General features: G+C 38.9%; 3 protein-coding genes, 1 long non-coding RNA gene and 1 pseudogene across 4 annotated transcripts; 1 reads left to right on the top strand and 4 right to left on the bottom strand.

Moving 5' to 3' along the window:
- The first annotated feature begins 652 nt into the window (after positions 1 to 652).
- On the top strand, positions 653 to 2,604 carry LOC144630489 (small cysteine-rich protein 1-like). The gene is made up of 3 exons (XM_078488844.1): positions 653 to 766; positions 895 to 1,023; positions 2,488 to 2,604. Exons 1-3 carry the CDS (start codon positions 658 to 660, stop codon positions 2,508 to 2,510), a joined length of 261 nt encoding a protein of 86 aa, XP_078344970.1. The 5' UTR covers positions 653 to 657; the 3' UTR covers positions 2,511 to 2,604.
- LOC144630488 (uncharacterized) lies at positions 2,602 to 7,493 on the bottom strand. Its single transcript, XM_078488843.1, has 2 exons — positions 7,340 to 7,493; positions 2,602 to 4,002 (listed from the first exon to the last, which is right to left on the bottom strand). The coding sequence occupies exon 2, from the start codon at positions 3,951 to 3,953 to the stop codon at positions 2,712 to 2,714; it is 1,242 nt and encodes a 413-aa protein (XP_078344969.1). The 5' UTR covers positions 3,954 to 4,002; positions 7,340 to 7,493; the 3' UTR covers positions 2,602 to 2,711.
- Positions 7,494 to 10,011: 2,518 nt separating this feature from the next.
- Positions 10,012 to 13,104, bottom strand: LOC144631237 (uncharacterized). The gene is made up of 3 exons (XR_013566703.1): positions 12,669 to 13,104; positions 11,366 to 11,433; positions 10,012 to 10,686 (listed from the first exon to the last, which is right to left on the bottom strand). It is a non-coding gene; the product is annotated as an uncharacterized LOC144631237 (long non-coding RNA).
- Positions 13,105 to 15,919: 2,815 nt separating this feature from the next.
- Positions 15,920 to 16,294, bottom strand: LOC144630849 (uncharacterized). Its single transcript, XM_078489202.1, has one exon. The coding sequence runs from the start codon at positions 16,292 to 16,294 to the stop codon at positions 15,920 to 15,922; it is 375 nt and encodes a 124-aa protein (XP_078345328.1).
- A 97-nt stretch (positions 16,295 to 16,391) lies between these two features.
- LOC144630848 (uncharacterized) lies at positions 16,392 to 17,257 on the bottom strand (annotated as a pseudogene).
- Positions 17,258 to 20,269: the final 3,012 nt, after the last annotated feature.

Raw genomic sequence — 20,269 nt, 5'->3', positions numbered from 1 at the left:
CCTAGAAATCTTTTTTTATTTTTATAAAATTAGTGTTGATATTTCACACTCTACTGACTTTTACGAGGAAACGTCCACTGAAAGCTAAACTTACTTAATCAAAACCTTTTGCCCATCTTAAAACAAAAATTGTAAGAAATCTTTGAAGGTGAGACGACTTGATCGTAATAAGTCAAGAAAATGCACAGTGGCAAGTTCAATTTGGTTTCTTCTTGTTTCTGAATCTTTCGATTTATTTTCAGTCTTATGTGGGTTCTCGAACTTTTAAACAAGGGTGTTGCTGTCTCGCAAAGTGTCGGATTGATAAATTGTACACTACCTTATTTTCTCTTGATACAACTAAATGGGACTCCTTTACACCTCAGAAGTACAAGATAAATCTCATCCGAAAGCTTACCTATCGTTGTCTCTGCATCTGTTCATCAGCCTCTTCAGTTGTTGCAATAACTAAGTGCTTCAGTATTTTGAGTTATATTAAGAAGCCTTTGAAAGAAGCCCGACCTGAATAAGCTTTGGGCCAGCCCGTTAAAGGGCCAAATCATAAGAAGTTTCTTCCCTAAGTCTTTCTCTTGGTCAAGCTGATCACAGTAATGCGTTCATTGATCAAAAAGTAATTTCATAAGCATGGAAACTGTTTTTCTGTTGCAGTACTGATCTATGGAAGCCAAGCTTTGTTTGTGCCTGTTGCTGTTTATTCTGGGGACTATTACCGTGCAGGGCGCACGCCTGGGAGAAAAGGAGAACTCCATGAAAGTTCGTTCCAAGGGTGAGTGACCAAATACTGTTTGAACTGAGTTATTGTCTTGACTTTCGTAAAATGAAATGAATATCACGTCGCGTTTTAGGGTTGACGCTTTTATGGCTAACAATCAAACAATCATTTCTTGTTTACAGCATGTAGTCCTCCAATTGGGTATTGTACTTGGGTTGGCATCCGCGTCCGGACGTGTCCTATAGGCACTTATGGCTGTAGCAGTCAGGGTTATTCCTGCCACTCCTTACGCTTGACATGCTGCTGTCCAGGTACGAATTTAGCGAATGTTGTTACCTCGTCAGTAAATTTTCGAAAATTTAAGGTGACTCTAAACCGCTCTGGGGAATTTTTTTTTAACTTTGCAAAAAGTTGTTCTTAACATGCTTATCATTATTCAATAATAAAAATGGGAGTCACCGAACTCGTTTTTGAGTTATAAGCACTTAAAGCGAATATTAAAGGTGTTTTAACGAATTTAACCGTTGCTATGGTAACAAGTGACGTCAAGAAAATAACTTGAATTAGTTAATCAATGATTGGGCATTTGTTTGATACCATTTTTGTAGTGGTAACTATAAATAAACAATTGTAGCACTGACCCATCAAATTATGAGAGCTGGAAAGTGCTGGAAACTGTTGTGAGCCTCCTTTATGCAATTGCTAATATTTATATGTATTCCCATACTTGCGAAAATATAAAATTTTATTTTATAAACTAGAGTGAAATACCAGGATTTCTCTCGCTGAGAAAAATAATAGCATGTTATCTTCACATGTGAAGATGTCGATTTCGAATCGTTTTCTGACAAGTTTTCCCTGTTTCACTGAAACTGAATGCCAAATGAGCCAAACTGTACTTAATCGATTGTAAGTCGAAACATCTTCGGATCTTCCTCGGCAATCTTTGGCAATCTTCGAAAATTTTCGGAAAAGTTCGGAAAATGTTCGCAAACATTCGTACGACCTTCGGACAACATTTTGATAATCTTCGGAAATCTTTGGAAAATCGCCCAAAACATCGTAATTAGTAGGTTTATATAATAAACAGAATATCACATGGTTGCTTGGAGATATGAAATTTATCTTCTCGTGTTCAAACTGATATCTCACTCGTTCGTTGCGCTCACTCGTGAGATATCGATTTGAACACTCGAAGATAAATTTCATATCTCTGCGCAACCATGTAATATCCTCTATATCACGAGTCATACTCAGCTATTTACAATATTATTGATCCTACAAAAACAGACATTTTATTTTATGGACGTAATAATCCATAAATTTAACTACATTAATGCACAATCCGCAGAGAATGTGTGTGATGCGGTGATCACTGTTTATCCCTATACTTTCGTTCAGATACGATAAGCTTTACAGCCCGTAAAGTATCCTTGTAAAAAAAAGGATAGTTTTAAAGAAACTGTGTTCAATTTCCCAGTCTGGTTTGTAGAGACGAACAATTTCTAACATTTCATGCGAAAGGGTACACGAATAAATACTTCTGTGTGTAACTAGCATAAATTTTACACACTGATGTTTGTAAAATGCTTGTTATGTGTACTAAAGGCTAGGTACGTATTATCATAACGGGAATGTGGAATTCTATGTATAATTATATGGTAATATCGGGATGCTTCTCCTAGCTCCTCGGTATAACACAAAGGTTTTGAAATCGAAGTAGTATACTTGAGAAACTCGGCTATTAATAACAAGTTTTCTTTTCTTTTTTTTAGGTCTTGAGGCTGACGAACAGTGATGTCTCATCAACAGAATGACAGCCTTAACGTAACAAAATAATTAACTGACAACATCAACGCTGAAGCCAAGTTACTGAGTAAATGCGGGTATTCGTTTTCGTTCCCAGGGCGTTTCCCTTGGTGATTTGTAATGGGCTGTCGATGATAATCATGGTTGAAAATGTCGACAAGTTTGCAGGTCTGCATGAAGCAAAAAAAAATTATTCTTTCTCCTGTTTGATTTCTTTCAGGTCACTTAAAAGTTCAGCAATGCTGAAGGCATTTCCGTGCTTCTCAATCCTACAAGTTGTTCCTGAACTGCACATTGCTTTATCTTGCTTTAGGACTTCTTTCCCATTGTACAATTGGCTATGCTGATTAACTTCAAAAGGCTTGTCACCTTTTTGTGTATGTGTCGTTATGTTATTTGAAGAATTGAAATGCTCTTCTCCGGTGTGAGTTCTTTTATGTTGCTTTAAATGTCCTACTTGACTAAAACACTTGCCACAATGGTCACATTCAAAAGGCTTCTCTCCTGTGTGTGTTCTTTTATGTCGCTTTAAATCTTCTGAACTACTAAAACACTTGCCACAATGGTCACATTCAAAAGGCTTCTCTCCTGTGTGTGTTCTTTTATGTCGCTTTAAATCTCCTGAACTACTAAAACACTTGCCACAATGGTCACATTCAAAAGGCTTCTCTCCTGTGTGTGTTCTTTTATGTTGCTTTAAAGGTCCTGCCTGACTAAAACACTTGCCACAATGGTCACATTCAAAAGGCTTCTCTCCTGTGTGTGTTCTTTTATGTCGCTCTAAAGTTCCTGCCTGACTAAAACACTTGCCACAATGGTCACATTCAAAAGGCTTCTCTCCTGTGTGTGTTCTTTTATGTTGCTTTAAATTTCCTGCATGATTAAAACACTTGCCACAATGGTCACATTCAAAAGGCTTCTCTCCTGTGTGTGTTCTTTTATGTTGCTTTAAATCTCCTGAACTACTAAAACACTTGCCACAATGGTCACATTCAAAAGGCTTCTCTCCTGTGTGTGTTCTTTTATGTCGTTTTAAATATCGTGCATGATTAAAACACTTGCCACACTGGTTACATTCAAAAGGCTTCTCTCCTGTGTGTGTTCTTTTATGTTCCTTTAAATGTCCTGCCTGACTAAAACACTTGCCACACTGGTCACATTCAAAAGGCTTCTCTCCTGTGTGTGTTCTTTTATGTTGCGTTAAAGTTCCTGCCTGACTAAAACACTTGCCACAATGGTCACATTCAAAAGGCTTCTCTCCTGTGTGTGTTCTTTTATGTTGCTTTAAAGGTCCTGCCTGACTAAAATACTTGCCACAATGGTCACATTCAAAAGGCTTCTCTCTTGTGTGTGTTCTTATATTTGATGAATGTTCTTCCTGATGGCCAGTTAAGGTAAAACTCTTGCTGCACTTCGTGTTATCTTTAGCCATCAAGGTACATGAACTTCACCCACTAGCTGTAAATATTTCATTCTCAGACCTAAAAACAAAAGTAAAGTAATATCAATATGCTGTTGTTTTAGCTTGAAGCCCCCCCCCCCCTGGAAATTACAGCTGAGCGTCATACTCTTGTTTAAAAAGTTTGGCCTTTGAAACCCCACCCTTTCAGAATTTCCAGTTTCTCTCTGTGGGGTGTAAATGGATATTTGCTGGAACCACACATTCTGTCATGTTATCTGCAAGAAATTATATAATGTTATGCACCAGGGAAAGTGAAAATTACTCTCCCCTCCTACATCTCCCAAACACCAGGGGTTTGGGGTTCTTGTGAGTAGTATTTTGTCAAATAGGCTTACGCTCTGATTTAACGGACGTATACAAAACATGGACCCGGGTCCATGGACCACCCCTGTGGACCCGGTCCATGGACCACCTTGTGGACCCGGTCCATGGACCACCCCTAATTTTCGAAAGAAAATCAAAGTGTAGAATGGGGACAGGGTATGAATTGACGGCAGGTACTAAAACACAAAACAACGAAATGAAACCACCGAAACGAAACGACCAAAACAAGCTAAACCACCAAAACGAAACCGCCGAAACAACTGAAACAAAAATGTACAACGCATCAAAATTCGCCGACTCTAATGTCCGCGATTTCTGGCCATGCGAAAAGTTTACAATAGGGAGTGCCCCATTCCCCCTTCTCTCAGTCAGAATCCCACAGTACCACAAGTGTTTTAGCGTGAGTAGCAGAAGCCTGTGTAGGTTTTGCGTGTCATTGCGAGCTCAGCGTAAAATTGGTTTGTCAGGATATTCGATCTCGTGAGTGAGTTCAAATATCTTCGAAACTTCCTTGTCAGACTTCCTTCGTTTATCTTCGGAAAAGTTCGAAAAATGATCGGAAACAATGAAAATGTGTCTCTCGTAGCTCAGCTGGTTAGAGCGCCCAACCGGTATCTGGGAGGCCAGGGGTTCGATTCCCGTCGGGGAATTTATCACCAAGCTTAAAATTTACCATCTTTATTATTTACAACACATATAATCGGAAACGTTCGTATGACCTTCGAACAACAGCAGTCAGTGAATCTTCGGAAATCTTTGGTCTAGAAACTGCTCAGAAAACACACAGTTACTAGAGCGGTAAAAAGTTGCTCTATAAAAGCTCGTGTGCATACCGAGAAAATACAAGTGACTCGTCGGATATTCCATAGTACACCACTCGAAAGCGTTGCATAACTAGTATATATATATGACTGAATGTGTATCTTGATGAAAAGTAATTGCCCCTTCTTGAAATACGGACGTAAAATAATTTAGTCTTCGAACGCATTCCCTCATATTCTTGTTTGAAAAGTCATTATAATACTTTAAGATATAAGCAACTTTTCTTGCAAATACTTATTAAGGTGGCCCAAACCTATTTATTTACGTGATGGTTGCATTTTTGAATCGCGCTTTTTGGCAGGAAAGATTTCACCGATTTCTTCGAATTTTTGCGTCCTGAATGAAAAATGTTCGAATTTAAGGAAAATGGCATTCGTTTTTTAGTCGGAATAAAATCTTTTGAGATTTGAACATATTTTCAAAATCTAGTTTTTACCAAAAGTGTCCATAAATTTAAAACCCGACGACAGATTTCTCCTAAACTTTAGCAAATAAGCCTCAGAGCTCTTAAGTTTTGTATCAGAAAGTTTCATGACAGTCCTGACCATGCAACTCGCTGCACAAAATTCTGGTCAAATTTTATCTGAAAATACTTCGCTAATGCATTCATGTCAACTGACGCACAAATAGCTGGACAGAGCAGCCGGACGACTTGTCATTTGGAAGGATAATGATCCCCAAAACCTTATCAAAAAGAATGCGAGGAATCAGAAACCGATTGTATTCGTTCCTTTATTTTCTAAAGAAATCTTAGCATGGCAAAAAAGAACATCTACGAAAAACCCTTACCAGTTTTCGTCACAGTGTGTTCCTATTTCAGGGAGAAATAAAGCTGCCAAGTTCAGTACGTCTAACCATCCGCTTTTCGACTGCATCGAGAACCTTTTAGCTCAATAATATATTCGTGATAGCTTACTTTGTTTTTGAATTCCTCACGGGCAGTTTGCCACTTGGGCATAGCGAGTGTTCAAATATGAAAATGGTTTTCTTATTAAAGTGATGTTTTAATGATTCTCGAGACTTGTTATCCCCAAGTGGCAAACTGGCCGTAAGGATTGCGAAAACAAAGTCAGCTATCTTGAATATATTATCAGGCACAGGGTTTTCACTGCAGTCGAAATGCGGATGGTGGGAAGTGCTCAACTTGACGGTTTTATTTCTCCTCAGAATGGGAACCTTCTGTGACGAAAACTGGTAAGCGGTTTTCTTAGATGTTCATTCTTGCTATGCTAAGATTTTTTCGAAAATAAATGAACGAATAAGTGATAGGTGAGATGAATATAAAATATTTAATTGTACCTTGCACGCTTCATAAAATTGTGCTTCTTGTTGCGCTGTCTGTATTTGCTGTAGGTTTCTGATTACTCACTTTCTTTTTGATAAGGTTTTGGGGATCATTATCCTTGCAGATGACCGATAGTTTGGCTTCACTGTTCCGCTATTTGTGCGTCAGTTGACATGAATGCATTAGCGTAGCATTTTTAGATATAATTTACCAGTATTTTGTGCAGCGAATTGCATGGTCAGGATTGTTATCAAACTTCCTGATACAAAACTTGAGAGCTCTGAGGCCTATTTCCTAAAGTTAAGGAGAAATCTGTCGTCGGGTTTTAAATTTATGGACATTTTTGGTAAAAACTAGATTTTGAAAATATGTTTAAATCTCAAAAGTTTATATTCCGACTGAAAATCGAATGCCATTTTCCGTAAATTCGAACATTTTTCATTCAGGACGCAAAAATTCGAAGAAATCGGTGAAAGCTTTCCTGCCAAAAAGCGCGATTCAAAAATGCAACCATCACGTAAATAAATAGGTTCGGGCCACCTTAATTTAAGTGTCAGGATCAATACACAGCATTCTTCCAGCCGCCAAGAAACAGCCTTGCGTACAAAGCCGTAAATACTTCTTTCGCGAAATATACGCTGGATATAAATGATAAAGGCAAACGATAGTACAAGTACTTAAAGTAGCCATTCAGCTATGGTTTATGTTAAGAAAAATCCTACGACAGCAAAACAACCACAATCAAACGAGCTCGAAAAGTTTTCAGGATTTAGCACGCGCCTGCTTCGCGTAAACTTGAGCCAAAGTGACCCCAATTTAAGTTGAATGTATCATGGTTTGGGCCCCTACATAAACTCCCAGCCACATAGCATATTTCCTTACTTGTACTAACTTTCTGCTTATCAGCTTAGTCAAGCAAACTTACCTGTTTGTTCGCCGAGACATCCACAGCGTGCAAGAACCAGCGAAGGTGATGACAAACTGAACTTGTGATGAATAATTGTCATCGTCAGCATGCGCTGTTGATATAATTTGCAATGTAAATTTGTAGCCGAGACCAATTTCGCGCCATTTTCAAGTTTGTAGTCTATTTACTTCTCCTTTACTCCACAGACTTAAAGGAGCACGGTATATTAAGTCATTTTTCTGATTCCTTTCAAATTGAAGGAAACCTCAAAGTAATAGTTTTCTAACATAGAAAAACAACAACGCGAAAATAGCCAAGAATGGCTACAACTGATAAAGACTAAGACAAATTTCGAACGACAGATTTGAAAAACTTAGCCATTTTTTCAAAATGTGTTGTCCGTGAAGTAGCTCCTTTACTATAATATTAAAAATGTTCCGTATAATTTACGTAGACTTAAGGCTGGGACTCACTTGCTTCCATATGAAATCAGTGGCGGATCAAAGCGAAACCAAAAATCCGAAATTTACACCCATCCGAAATTTACACCCCGAGACGACGAGCATCCCCGCCCCTCATATGCGAGTCCTCCCCCAGGGGGCAGGGGTGGATACAGCAGTAAAAACAGGCCTGTTAACGATGAGAACAGCAGAGTTTTATCTCGAGCAGAAAATAACTTGAAGAGATGGAATGAATAAATGAATGAATGAATGAATGAATGAATGAATGAATGAATGAATGAATGAATGAATGAATGAATGAATGAATGAATGAATGAATGAATGAATGAATGAATGAATGAATAAATAACAGTAACAGTAACAGTAAATCTTTATTGTGCCTTACACTCCAAAGGGAGGTATTGGTCTAGTTACAATAAAGGTGTTATAGCAACTATGCTAACAAATTATTTAATAACAAACAATGAAATTACAATGCAAACGTTTACGGTAATTATTGGACTATTAATTATACAACTATTTATTGATATAACTTTCAATTTAAAATTTCTTTTCTTTTTTGAAACATTAGGAAGATATATTTAGCTATGATTCTAGAGGTAGCATAATTATCTAGTTTAAGAAGGTACTTTATTTTTTTCATGATCAGTTAAATCTACAAAGCGAGGATCAGTTTGTGACACGATTGAATGAAGCTCTTTTCTAATATCATTATACCCTTTGCAATACATTAAAAAATGCTGTTCGTCCTCTATGTGGTTTTCCTTACATACCAAGCACTTTCTTTCTTCAACTGGTATGGATGCTCCTGCATTTTTGCATGACGGCGCTGTATCACGTACGGCTTACACGATCGCTTTGAAAAGCTTTTGAAGGTCGTTTTGCCCGGTAGAGATTTTGAATTGCGGACAAACTTGACTCCTCTGTGCCCTGTGGTTTACTTATTAAGTAAGAAATCTTTTTCAAAGCGGTTAACATCATAAATTATTTTTGATTTGTCAGAGTTCCGAGTTATTAAAGGCATACTTCTTACTATGTACGAAACAAGAACATAGGTATTTTTTGACAAATGTCGACAGTAGTTTTCTTTCTGATTTGTTGTTGCTTTAAGCAAAGTACCTTGGTCCTGTAAAAAAATACTTACCGTATTTTCTCAATTAAACGCCCCCGGCGTTTATTTCAAACTAGGCACCATAGATCCGGCGTTTATTTGAATGGTGCAGTTTATTCGAGCAAAATGTTTATTAAACAAGGGTTTTTAATCATTATTTGTGACATGAATGTATCTTGCCATCATACCTAAAGCATGTTACACCTCGAATAAATACCTGAAAGGCTTACTTACCACTCTACCTTGGAGACCCGGCGTTTATTCGGGGCCAGGCGTTTAATCGAGAAAATACGGTACTTTAATATTGGAACATTAATTTGCAAAACGTGTTTTTGTCTGTATTTAACCCGTGGAGCTTCATGCATACTATTAAAAAAACAAAGCTGAGCGAGTGGATGTAAAAATGCTATCTATATTGCAACCGATACAGTTTAACTGTATCGGAAAATTAAATAAACGGAAGTCATCATTGAAAAACGGATTATACACTGTAACAGTTTACAATGTTGACCGTTCATTGTTACCCGACACATCACACGTGAGTGGAGAAGCCGCGAAGCGAGCCCTTTCTTCGCGCTTCAGCCCCAGACTTTTTCCTGCCGGCTCGTTCTCGCGGCACTCGCGCGTGTAACTAAACAGTCATGTAGAAGCGTTTGGTGTGACCAAAATACATTTTTATGAAGCGTCTGAGGACAGGACTAAAACCTCGATAGTTTCGACATGCAGGGTTTGTGTACATACTTTTCTGTACAAAAATTCAACTGTCTTCAAGTCATCTTTTCTATTTCTTGGGTCAACCGAACAAGCCAAATTCGGCAAGCTGACACACTAGAGATGTTTTACTTTGAACAAAATTCCAGGCTTGCCATTATTTTTCCAAGCGGGTTTGGAAAACTAGTCACAACATTACCATTATCATATTAACCCTGCACATATTAAGATCAGACACAACACTTTAGTTTTACTGACAACTTGCAGCTTTAATGGTCAAATTTTCATATGTAATCAATATATTTCTTTTAAATATCATAATTTCTTCCTTCATTTCATTAACATAACGCTAGAAAGGTTTTTAATATAATTATATCATAAAACGATTTTTTTTTTTCTACAAAAATAAAGTTACCAGTATATTACAAATGAAAAAATCACTGGATATCTGAGTACTTTGAACGAGGAAACTCAGAGCATTGGTATGAACAATAAACAGCTCGGGTTTTAATATACAAAAATATTACTACTTTACACAAGTCTATAGTTTTCCCCTGTCAAGATGGAGTTAGTTCATCTTGGAAAATATACCACTCATGGAACGACACATACACAAAAAAAATTACAAGAAAATAAATAAAAAAACTTATTACGAACATAAATAAACAGGAAATGTGTCGACAAATACACCAGGGTGGCAGAATTGCCGTCGCACCGCTATTCTTAGCGTATTACTAGTGGTTGACACCTAAAGATGAATATGCGAAGACGTTACAATGTACTTGCATAAGCTCATTTTTAACCAACGTCTCTGAGATAAAAATAACGTCGTATAATGTTTTTTTTTTTCAAGGTTTTTTCCCTGCTGGACTGAATTTACGGCTATCTTCTCGATATCCCGGTTTCTCTTTTTCCATTCCACACTGCAAACAGAAGCTGTCCCCATTAGCAAATTAAAAAATGCTCTACAGAACGTGACATGGAGGAATCTCTACTGTTCAGACGATACTACCCAGGTGGAACACTGCTGTAGGGTAGCTAAGGCACGGTCCAACTGTGAGCACCCCTGTATAAGGCCCATCCTAAAAATAAAATTAAATGAGCTGAATAAATAAAGATTCTAAAATATTCTAGTTGGACCTTGTACAAATTTACACTTGGATGCAGTTGTGGGTGGTCAAAGATCGCTAAAAGCGAGGACAGCGCGGTGATCTCTGAGTATGTCGTTTATAAGCAGAGCTTTTCAAACCAAGAACTCAAGGACACCCCATGTAAGGGAAGCGATTTATTTAATACAACAACAAACGGCAACAGAAACAAGCTACAAAACGACAAAAACAACAACAAGGCAACAGCAAAAGATCGCCCCGATCCGGTTTCTATAACCTCTGTCACTTCAAAAGTTTTCTTGCAAAAGGGGCGATTATATGAGAACATTACACAGACGATAGCTAACGTCTGCGGCGATTGGGGCGATTATGATCGCTTGGATCGCGCGTGTTCTATCCTTCTAGCTTATCTTTTCCTTCTTCGCCGTAAAACTACAATAACGGAGAAGATATGAGGCCACGAGTTTTGCTCTTTTATTGAAAGCTGCCATTGTGTTAGATCTAGGGCTAAAATGATTGTTTTTCTAATTCGCTGGTATACCAGGCGATTCGGACGATCACATGAGAACCCCCCGATCGCTTCCATTCGCTTCGATCGCCTGCGATCATCTCAGCAGTTGCAAACGATCGGGTCAATTATAGGAAAACGTACCTTGCGTTCTGATCCCTGGCAAATCTAAACAGATTAGCTACTGCGACGTTTGTGGTCATAGATAAGATCTACGAGGGAACAAATGTTACAAAAAAAATAAACATGGTATAAATTTTTTTCCTAAAAGGCGCTTTAACCTACAATAAAAACCCGCGTATAAGAACACCTATTTTGGCGGTTCAGGCTGATTTGGTTCTTATATAAAGGGTTATAATCTGCAAAATCAGCCTGTAAGTGTTCTTAAAAAAAAGTTTCTTAAAATAAGGAACATACTAGGCTACCAATAGATGAAATCAATAAATATGCACACAATTGTATTTTAATTTTAATAAGATTGATAAATCAAGGCAATACTGTACTGTAATTGGGGTGGAACTATTATGTGTGCAATGGAAAGTAGTGTTAACGTTGATCTTTGATATTTTTCCATATAAGAACAACTTTCATTTTTCAGGCTGAATGTGTTCTTATATAAATGGTACTTTATTTCCTAAAATCAGGCCTGGGTGTTCTTAATCCACTTGTTCTTATACGCGGGTTTTTACTGTATTTGTGAATCAGTACGCGTTGTGTACTACAACAATGGTTAGTAGGAGAGAGACAATCTATCGCAGACTATTTAATAACCAAGAAAAACAGAGCGTCAAACTCTAAACTTGACAACTACATGTAGAATAGGGCACATGCATTCACGACCATCTGTAGCTGTGCAAATCCTTAGCTTGGTGAGCGGCGGGTAGATGTTAAACATAGCTGAGTATTATTTCGTTTCTCTTTACTGTGTTTATGTTTAACTGTCATGCAGTAAAGGGTATAAGAAGAGGAAAAAGAATGAATAAAAAAATGTTGTACAGTAGATCTAACGACCCCACATTATGTTGCATATACTATTGTAAGCAATAGTACACATTACATGCCGACGTAGTTTAGACTTTTACCTGCTCAAACAAATTGAGTAATTGCTTGCAACAAAGTTTCAAACAATTGATAATTCCCTGTCTCACTTCCCTTTGGTTCTTGAAGAACACTTAAAATAAACAAGGTAAAAAGAAGACAAAGTAAGAAATTTCTTTTAAAGTAGCTACGTCACGGACAACACATCTTTGAAAAAATTGGCAAACTTTTTTCAACCTTTTAGCCCGCGTGGAGCCGACAAATTCCTTCCTACATCGTCTTGATGAACCTCCAACATCCTACCTACATCATGTTTATGAACCTCTAATTTCTCAACACTTACATTAAAAGGAATCTGTAGGAACCAGTCTGGAGAGTTTACACTTAAAGCTTTGACTGCAATGATTACCTTTGTATAGCATTAACTACAAACGCTAAACATGAACAGAGCCGGCCAAGAAACTGTATAGCCTCCTCCCTTGTTGGCTTAGCCAGGTCTTCAAGAAGGTTCAGTGGCACGGGATGAGGAAAACCAACACCACTGAAGATCTGGGCAATAGAATTAATGAGAAAAAGGAATGGAGTCAGAAGAGAACTAGAAAGAAAACAAACCAGTGTTCTATCAAAGAACTGACAGATCCATAAGATGAAAAACGGTGCAACAACAGAAATTAGGATTCAAATACTTTGGATTCACCTCGCTGCGATAGCTAACCATTAATTGCTTCAATGTTAAATGCACACGAACATTTGAGAGAGTTCAGTTGTCAGTTCACAAAACAAAGTTTACTTGAACGAACAAAGTCCGTACCCCATAGAGAAAGTTCTTCTGTACTCTTCGCAAAATAAGTATTTCCTTCCTTCGAACAATTACTATAACTTTAATAAACTGTTAAATTCGTTGTACCGTTACATAATGTTAAACTACGACCTAAATAGAGACAATTGACTGATGTTTATAACAACCTGAACTGGTTGACTGCATTCCATATTGTCCCAAAAGTAGACAAGACTAACGCATGCGGATTGCTGTCCGCTTGAGCTGTGTTAATCTCATGAACACTACTGCTTTCTTCTGAACCTTCTTCAAACTTCACTGAGGAGTTCTGCAAAGGCAATAACAAGCAGCAACAGTGAACCGTGTTCACACCGTCAGTCCTCAACAAGCAGTTAGCACAGGTTGCAGGGTTTAATTTTGGGTTCTGTCCATTTCAAGAGTTGTTTTGTGTTTGTTACTGTTGGCCAAATGTTTTAGCAGGAAAAGGAGGAATGCAACAACTAAATGCCAACATACATGGAAACCTAAACTATAGGGTTTGTAGTCCTGGGCCCAGTTGGTCATAACACGATAAAGCTGATCCGATTTTCGCGTAATTTCGATCTTATTTTTTTTACTTTTCAATGCCGTTTTCTGTTTATATTTTTTCGTCCAGGTTTAACTTACAAACAGAAGCAATGAAGAAGCACTTCTGTACAAAAGAAAATAAAAACCTCGAATAACATTTAATCCTGGGCTAACGTTAATAGGCCATTTCCGAGTTACCCTTTCCCTCTGTTTCAAAACGAGTGTAAGTGCGAAACCATTCCAATGAAAATACCCCAGTCCCTTGGCACTTGGAACACTGCTGTAGGGTAGCTAAGGCACGGTCTAACTGTGAGCACCCCGTAAGGCCCATCCTAAAAATAAAATAAAATTAAATGAGCTGAATAAATAAAGATTCTAAAATATTCTAGTTGGAACCTTGTCCAAATTTACACTTGGATGCAGTTGTGGGTGGTCAAAGATCGCTAAAAGCGAGGACAGCGCGGTGAGTAGTCATGTGCGCCCATATAGATCCTAAATACCGAAGATTTCCGAAGATTTCCGAAGATTTCCGAAGATTCCCGAAGATTTCCGAGTAAGATCCGAAGATGTTTCGACTTAATATCGATAAACGTTGAGCATTGGAACATGGCAAACTCTGCAAGCTGATTGGTCAAAATGATATCACAGATGTGTGGATTAAAGTTCAACTGTTTACTTCTACGAGTGTTGAGGGTTGTTTAGAGCCTAAAGCCTCGCTTTCATGTTGCGATGACATCATAAGTACCTATAGGCTCTAAAACCTCGCTTTCGTGTTAGGATGTCGTCACAATGCCGAGTTTGATGGATGACCGGAAGTAGAAAAACTGGAAAAGGAAAAACGGAAATAGAGTATTCAAAACCTTGTTATGGATGAAGTGAGAAACCAAAGCAACCGGGTGATGACAGAGCAACGGAAATTTGCAAATAAAAAATTCAAAATCTGTTGTTGCGTGACATTAATAATTGCGTGACAATAGGGGGGATCCCCCTCTTGTACGTAAAAGGAAGGAACAAAGTGAAAAACCGCAAATAGAATGTTCAAAGTTTTTTTTTTCGAAAAACCTGTTTACACTGCGGGGCGTGTGCTAAGTGCCCTAAAGACCGACCCCCGACTTTTAACATAGTGTGAGGGATCACGAGGGAGCAAAGTATGTTTTGAGTACCGTTCGTATGCAGGCGAAGCATGTTTTTTCACCTGACGCAATCAAAATAGTGACGTGTCAAGGAAGGGGGTGATCCCCTTAATCTGACGTCATCAAAGTAGTGGCGAGCTGGGGGTGTCCCCCTTCACCTGACACTATCTCAATGGTAGAGCGCTGCGAGGGACTTGCCTGGCTATCGCTCTTCCTTTTATAACATAAGAAGTGGGTGAAGGGGATGGGGGTATCCCCCCTTTATCCAAACCGAGGGAGAGTTGGAATCGAATCGAATCTTCACTCACAATTTTCAATCAGTGCTTGGATGGGTTAATGGTTTGTATGGCATTAAAGTTATTTACACTTGATGTTTTTGTCCAGCTTTATTCTTACAAGGCAACAACGTTGTTTACACTGGAATTTTTTGTCCAGGGGATGGATCCCCTAATCACCTCTGTTTTTGCCAATAGGGTTTGATGGGTGAATCCTCAACATTTGATATTTCACAAAGCATAATCACATAATAATAATATTAATGAAATTGTTTATATAGCGCTTTATACGAAAGGTTCACAATTAAAGAAAAAAATTGTCACATGACCGGCAGGAATCGGCCTCGTCTCCACTTGCACATTCTCAGGCCCTTGGGCCCGTGTTCCATTCTGTTCTTTTTCTGTTTGCTTTTTACCGCGGAGTCTTTGATTGATCCGTTCCTTGTTTTTTGCGTAATATTGTTTCGATCGTTCGTTGATCCGTTCCCTGTTGCTTTCACGGTATTTTCTTCGGTAACTGCTGACGCGTTCAGCATTATTTGTACGCCATTGGTTATGCCGGGCCAGGATTCGCTGCTTGTTCTCTGCACAATATCGTTTCTAATACGCACTCTTTCTCGCGGCCTTCTTGTCACTCTCCGGTGATTTGTTGGAGCAATCCATCTTGTGTGACATCTTACAAATAACGAGTTTAACCATACGATCACACTTTCTTATAAGAGTCGCATGACTAAATCATTGTATCACACTGCGGCTTCAACTTCTTCTTCTCTTTCGTCTTCTTTTTCTTCGTCATCATCAGGCTCATCGGGGAGTAATTTCTTTGTCATGACTCTGTTTAACAGGAATTTTCGTTTCTCCACCGCTGACTCGGCCCCTTCGTCAAAATCCATGTCGTCTTCGTGCATCACGTTTGATACGGGTGAGTCCATTTCAAACGTTCTAAGAAGATTCTCCGTAGCCTTTTTCTGCTAAGGGGTAATAGGGCATTGAAAGCAGCAGTCTCGGCATAGTCTTTGGTTTTACCTTTATCGAAAAACCGTTTGACTTCTGCCATGAACGATTCTCTGAGATCTGCCCCCACGTTTCTACGTAACAGATCCCACGGGTCATAGTCAGTGTCATCGTCTCCCACCTCTCCTTCCTCCTCGGAGCTGCTACTATTTTCCTCTTCCTCCTCTTCAGGATCCTCTTCTTCTTCAGGCTCTTCTTCCTCTACATTTTCTTCATCACTTTCACCTTCTGGCTCCGTGTCAAATATATCTGGTGCACGATCCGCCATTGTCTTTTTCTTCTCGTCAACGTTTCACGCAAGACAGCATTGCCTCAACTGAGCTGGAGTCATTTGAAGCGATTTTTATATACAATTTTATTAGCGTTCAAATGTCCTCTCTCTTTCTTCTATACCAGCGTGGGTATCCTTCGTGCGTCAAGAGGTTACTAAAGACCCGTTTCCTGTCATCACTGGAGGGGTGCAGATCCAATGCCAAGTATCCAAAAGGTCGCTCCGATACTTTTTGATATACTGTCATTATGTCTGGCCAAAAGGTGGGAAAAACTTGAAGCAGTAAATTTCTCATGGCTAGCTGGTCGCGGGGATTCTTGAAGGCTATGATGTAGTGAGCATTCCTGGAAATACTCTTGGCGTATTTACCAGGGGGGAACATGTCTTGACACAGAAACATGACGGTGATATTTAGATGATGAGAGTGTTTGGTGAAGAAATCTAACAACTCTTTATTTGCACTTCCCTCTGTCATTAGATCGTCCAACACAAGTAGTCCACCGTTCGGAAACCACTTTTGCAACTGGGAGGTCGAAGGAACCCCTTCGTAAAAAATTGTACCCCAGCCTCTTCCATGTCTCTGAATCCATCTTGCCAGGCCCTGTAACAATAATGAAGGGTCTCGAGGGGTGTACTAAACAACTCTTCTGAGTGATCCAAAAGTAATGACTCGGTAAAACAAGTCTTGCCACAGCCAGAGGGACCCACGACCAAAATACTTAAGGGTGTCTTAAACCGAAACGCCTCTCCCACTTCTATACCTCCTAGTTTTCCATTTGACGTTTCGGCAGACAATATCTTGGAAAAATCTTTTGGAGAATCTTGGCCATGCTCAAAACGCTTCCAACAAGTAAACCTCTCGTGATGCCTTTTACTTCCATTGCGAGTGAATGGCTTCTGACAATAACGACATAATAATAATTTTCTCACTCCAGGTGAAGCTGGGAAAAAGAGCACCATTCAGCACCACGGAATAGATCGACTGGACATATGCACATTGCGTTTAGCGTGTTTGGGCCATCACGCTTTTAGAACGAGAAATATACATTGTGTTTAGCGTGTTTTGTTGGCACACTTTTAGAACGAAGAATATACACACTGTGTTTAGCGTGTTTTGTTGGCACCTTTTAGAACGAAGAATATACACACTGTGTTTAGTGTGTTTGGGCCATCACGCTTTTAGAACGAGGAATATACATTGTGTTTAGCGTGTTTCGTTGGCGCACTTTTAGAACAGAGAATATATACATTGTGTAAAGCGTGTTTGGGCCATCATGCTTTTAGAACGAGGAATATACATTGTGTTTAGCGTGTTTTGTTGGCACACTTTTAGAACGAAGAATATACACACTGTGTTTAGCGTGTTTCGGCCATCACGCTTTTAGTCGTACGACTTTATGAACGAATAGTAAACACATTGTGTTTAGCGTGTTTGGGCCATCACGCTTTTATAAAGAGGAATATACATTGTGTTTAGCGTGTTTCGTTGGCACACTTTTAGAACGTAGAATATACACACTGTGTTTAGCGTGTTTGGGCCATCACGCTTTTAGAACGAGGAACTGATAAACATTGTGTTTAGCGCGTGTTTCAGCCATCACGCTTTTAGTCGTACGACTTTATGAACGAATATTATACACATTGGGTTTTGCATGTTTGGGCCATCACGCTTTAGAACGAGGAATATACATTGTGTTTAGCGTGTTTCGTTGGCGTTGCGTTTAGCGTGTTTCTCCAGTCGACAATTATGTTGTCCACTCGTACGACTCGACAACCCATCGCAGGGCCCTTGCTTAACAACATGATGGATATTTTCTAAGTGTCCTTAATGAGATGCATTTCTCCACTCGACAACTACGTTTCTCCAGTCAACAATAACGTTGTCCACTCGTACGACTCGTACGAGTCGACAACCCATCGCAGGGCCCTTGCTTTACAAGATGATGGATATTTTCCAAGTGTCCTTAATGAGATGCATTTCTCTACTCGACAAGTGCGTTTCTCCGGTCGACAATTACGTTGTCCACTCGTACGACTCGTACGAGTCGACAACCCATCGCAGGGCCCTTGCCCGACAATATGATGGATAATTCTAAGTGTCCTTAATGAGATTCATTTCTCCACTCGACTGATGACATTAACGACTCGTATCAGGTCGTGTATATTGGACATGGATGTAAAGGATGGGTAATAAAAAATCAACTTGAAAAAAAACCCAGAAAGTTTCACTTAGTTAATAAGCGACGGACCCCGATTAAACGCCGGCTCCACCAGGCAAAGTTTGAAATAAACGTCGGGGCGTTTAATTGAGAAAATACGGTACGCCCGGGGAGAGGGGGGAGGGGGTACTCGGGATTTCATGTAACGAGGATGAATGAATGGAAGCAAAAGTCAAGACCCAAAAAAATCCCTTGGGCTTCCAACAAAATCCAAAATCCCTAGACCAAAAATTAAGCCCCAAAAATATCATGCCGAATTTCTGACCCTAAAATTTCCAGCAAGGGGGAATGATTTTTAGCTATAGATTGTTTTAATACCCCCCAAAAAAATCCCTACTTAAATCAAGCCACCAAAAAATACTTGCCAAATTTTCCCACCCAAAAATATCCCGGAATCGAAAACTTCAAACTCTTCGATCATCTTCGTCATTAGTTAAAATAAAAATGCTAAGGTGATTAAACATTCATGCAAAATGAAATAAAAATCTGTAAGACAGAATTTGAGCTATTTTTAAAGGGGCAAAATATCACATTTTCCTATTTTGCGAAAAATCTGTCTTACAGATTTTTATTTTATCCTGCATGAATGTTTAATTAAAGCCAATTTGTAATTTCTGAAATTTTGAGGTGGGGTCATACGGGTACATTTTGAGAAAAACGCTGTTAAAACAACTAGTGCCCAGTCCCCTGCCAAGCGCTCGGCCATTCATTTTGGCTCTTTATTGATTGTTTATTAGCATTTTTATTGGTCAAATGTCGCATATGATGGCTATATGCTTTAAAAAACAGTAATAAGAGAAAGAACATTCCTGATTATTTTTAAAGAGAGTTAAAAGTTGAGCTCACTTACCCGCTCATAACCCTTAATATTCAACACTGGCCACCGACACTGAGGTGATCATGAATAGTTGTTTAGCATAATTATATTAAAACAGTGAGATTAAATGGCCCGAAAGGATGATTTTTGACAAGTTTATTCCTATCAAATATTACAATTGTCTCGCGCGCGTTGCTCGGAGGTGAATAGCAAACTGATATCCGGAGTTTATATTAATGTTAACTATTTCTGGGGCAAAAAATATCATTCATTATACCGAGGACTTTGATATATGAGTTCGTTAAATCGAGGTTCCACAATATTTTAAAAATCCCGTGAAATTTTGCACCTCCAAATTTGAAATTTAAAATCATTCCAGAATTGCTACCTACAATCGCCTAAAAACGAATCGAGACAGTTGAACGTATCGCATTACTGTAAATGATCTAATAAACGCCCGGGCGTCTATTAAATTTTAGGGGTCCAACGGGGGGCGTTTATTAGAGAGACGTTAACAAATCAAATAAGACGCGTAGTTTGCTCGCGTAATGAGATAAAAAAACAGTTTGTGAGTTGGAGTCTAATCTAATCTGCGCCAATGCAAAGCCTTGAGATGTCGTTCATAGTTCGATATCGATTTCTTCATCGTCATCAGGGTCAACAATCTTGGCATCGATGGCTTCGTCGATGTCTGATTCAAGCAAGAAACTCAATAAATTGCGCGATTTTTCTCTATGGGGCGTTACCTTGGTTTTTGAGGCGATTCTTGGAGGGGGCATCTATGAGACACGGGGCGTTTATTGGAGGGGTTGTCTTATACAAACTTTACACTTTAGCGGGGGGGGGGGGGCTTTTATTAGATACCAGGCGTTTATTTGAGAGTGGGCGTTTATAAGATCATTTAAAATTTTGATTATTTTTTTAATGTATCACAAA

This window comes from Oculina patagonica, chromosome 11 (genome assembly GCF_052425735.1).
Source record: "Oculina patagonica isolate OP01 chromosome 11, crgOcupat, whole genome shotgun sequence".
Taxonomy (NCBI): domain Eukaryota; kingdom Metazoa; phylum Cnidaria; class Anthozoa; order Scleractinia; family Oculinidae; genus Oculina; species Oculina patagonica.
This window is presented reverse-complemented; position numbering and strand designations above follow the sequence as displayed.

What these genes read in the sequence shown, in the direction of transcription:
- LOC144630489 (XM_078488844.1), top strand. Translation starts at nt 658, where the DNA reads ATGGAAGCCAAGCTTTGTTTGTGCCTGTTGCTGTTTATTCTGGGGACT. An exon ending in CATGAAAGTTCGTTCCAAGG is followed by an intron (nt 767 to 894) that starts GTGAGTGACCAA and finishes TCTTGTTTACAG; the next exon opens with CATGTAGTCCTCCAATTGGG. An exon ending in CTTGACATGCTGCTGTCCAG is followed by an intron (nt 1,024 to 2,487) that starts GTACGAATTTAG and finishes TCTTTTTTTTAG; the next exon opens with GTCTTGAGGCTGACGAACAG.
- LOC144630488 (XM_078488843.1), bottom strand. Translation starts at nt 3,953, where the DNA reads ATGGCTAAAGATAACACGAAGTGCAGCAAGAGTTTTACCTTAACTGGC.
- LOC144630849 (XM_078489202.1), bottom strand. Translation starts at nt 16,294, where the DNA reads ATGGCGGATCGTGCACCAGATATATTTGACACGGAGCCAGAAGGTGAA.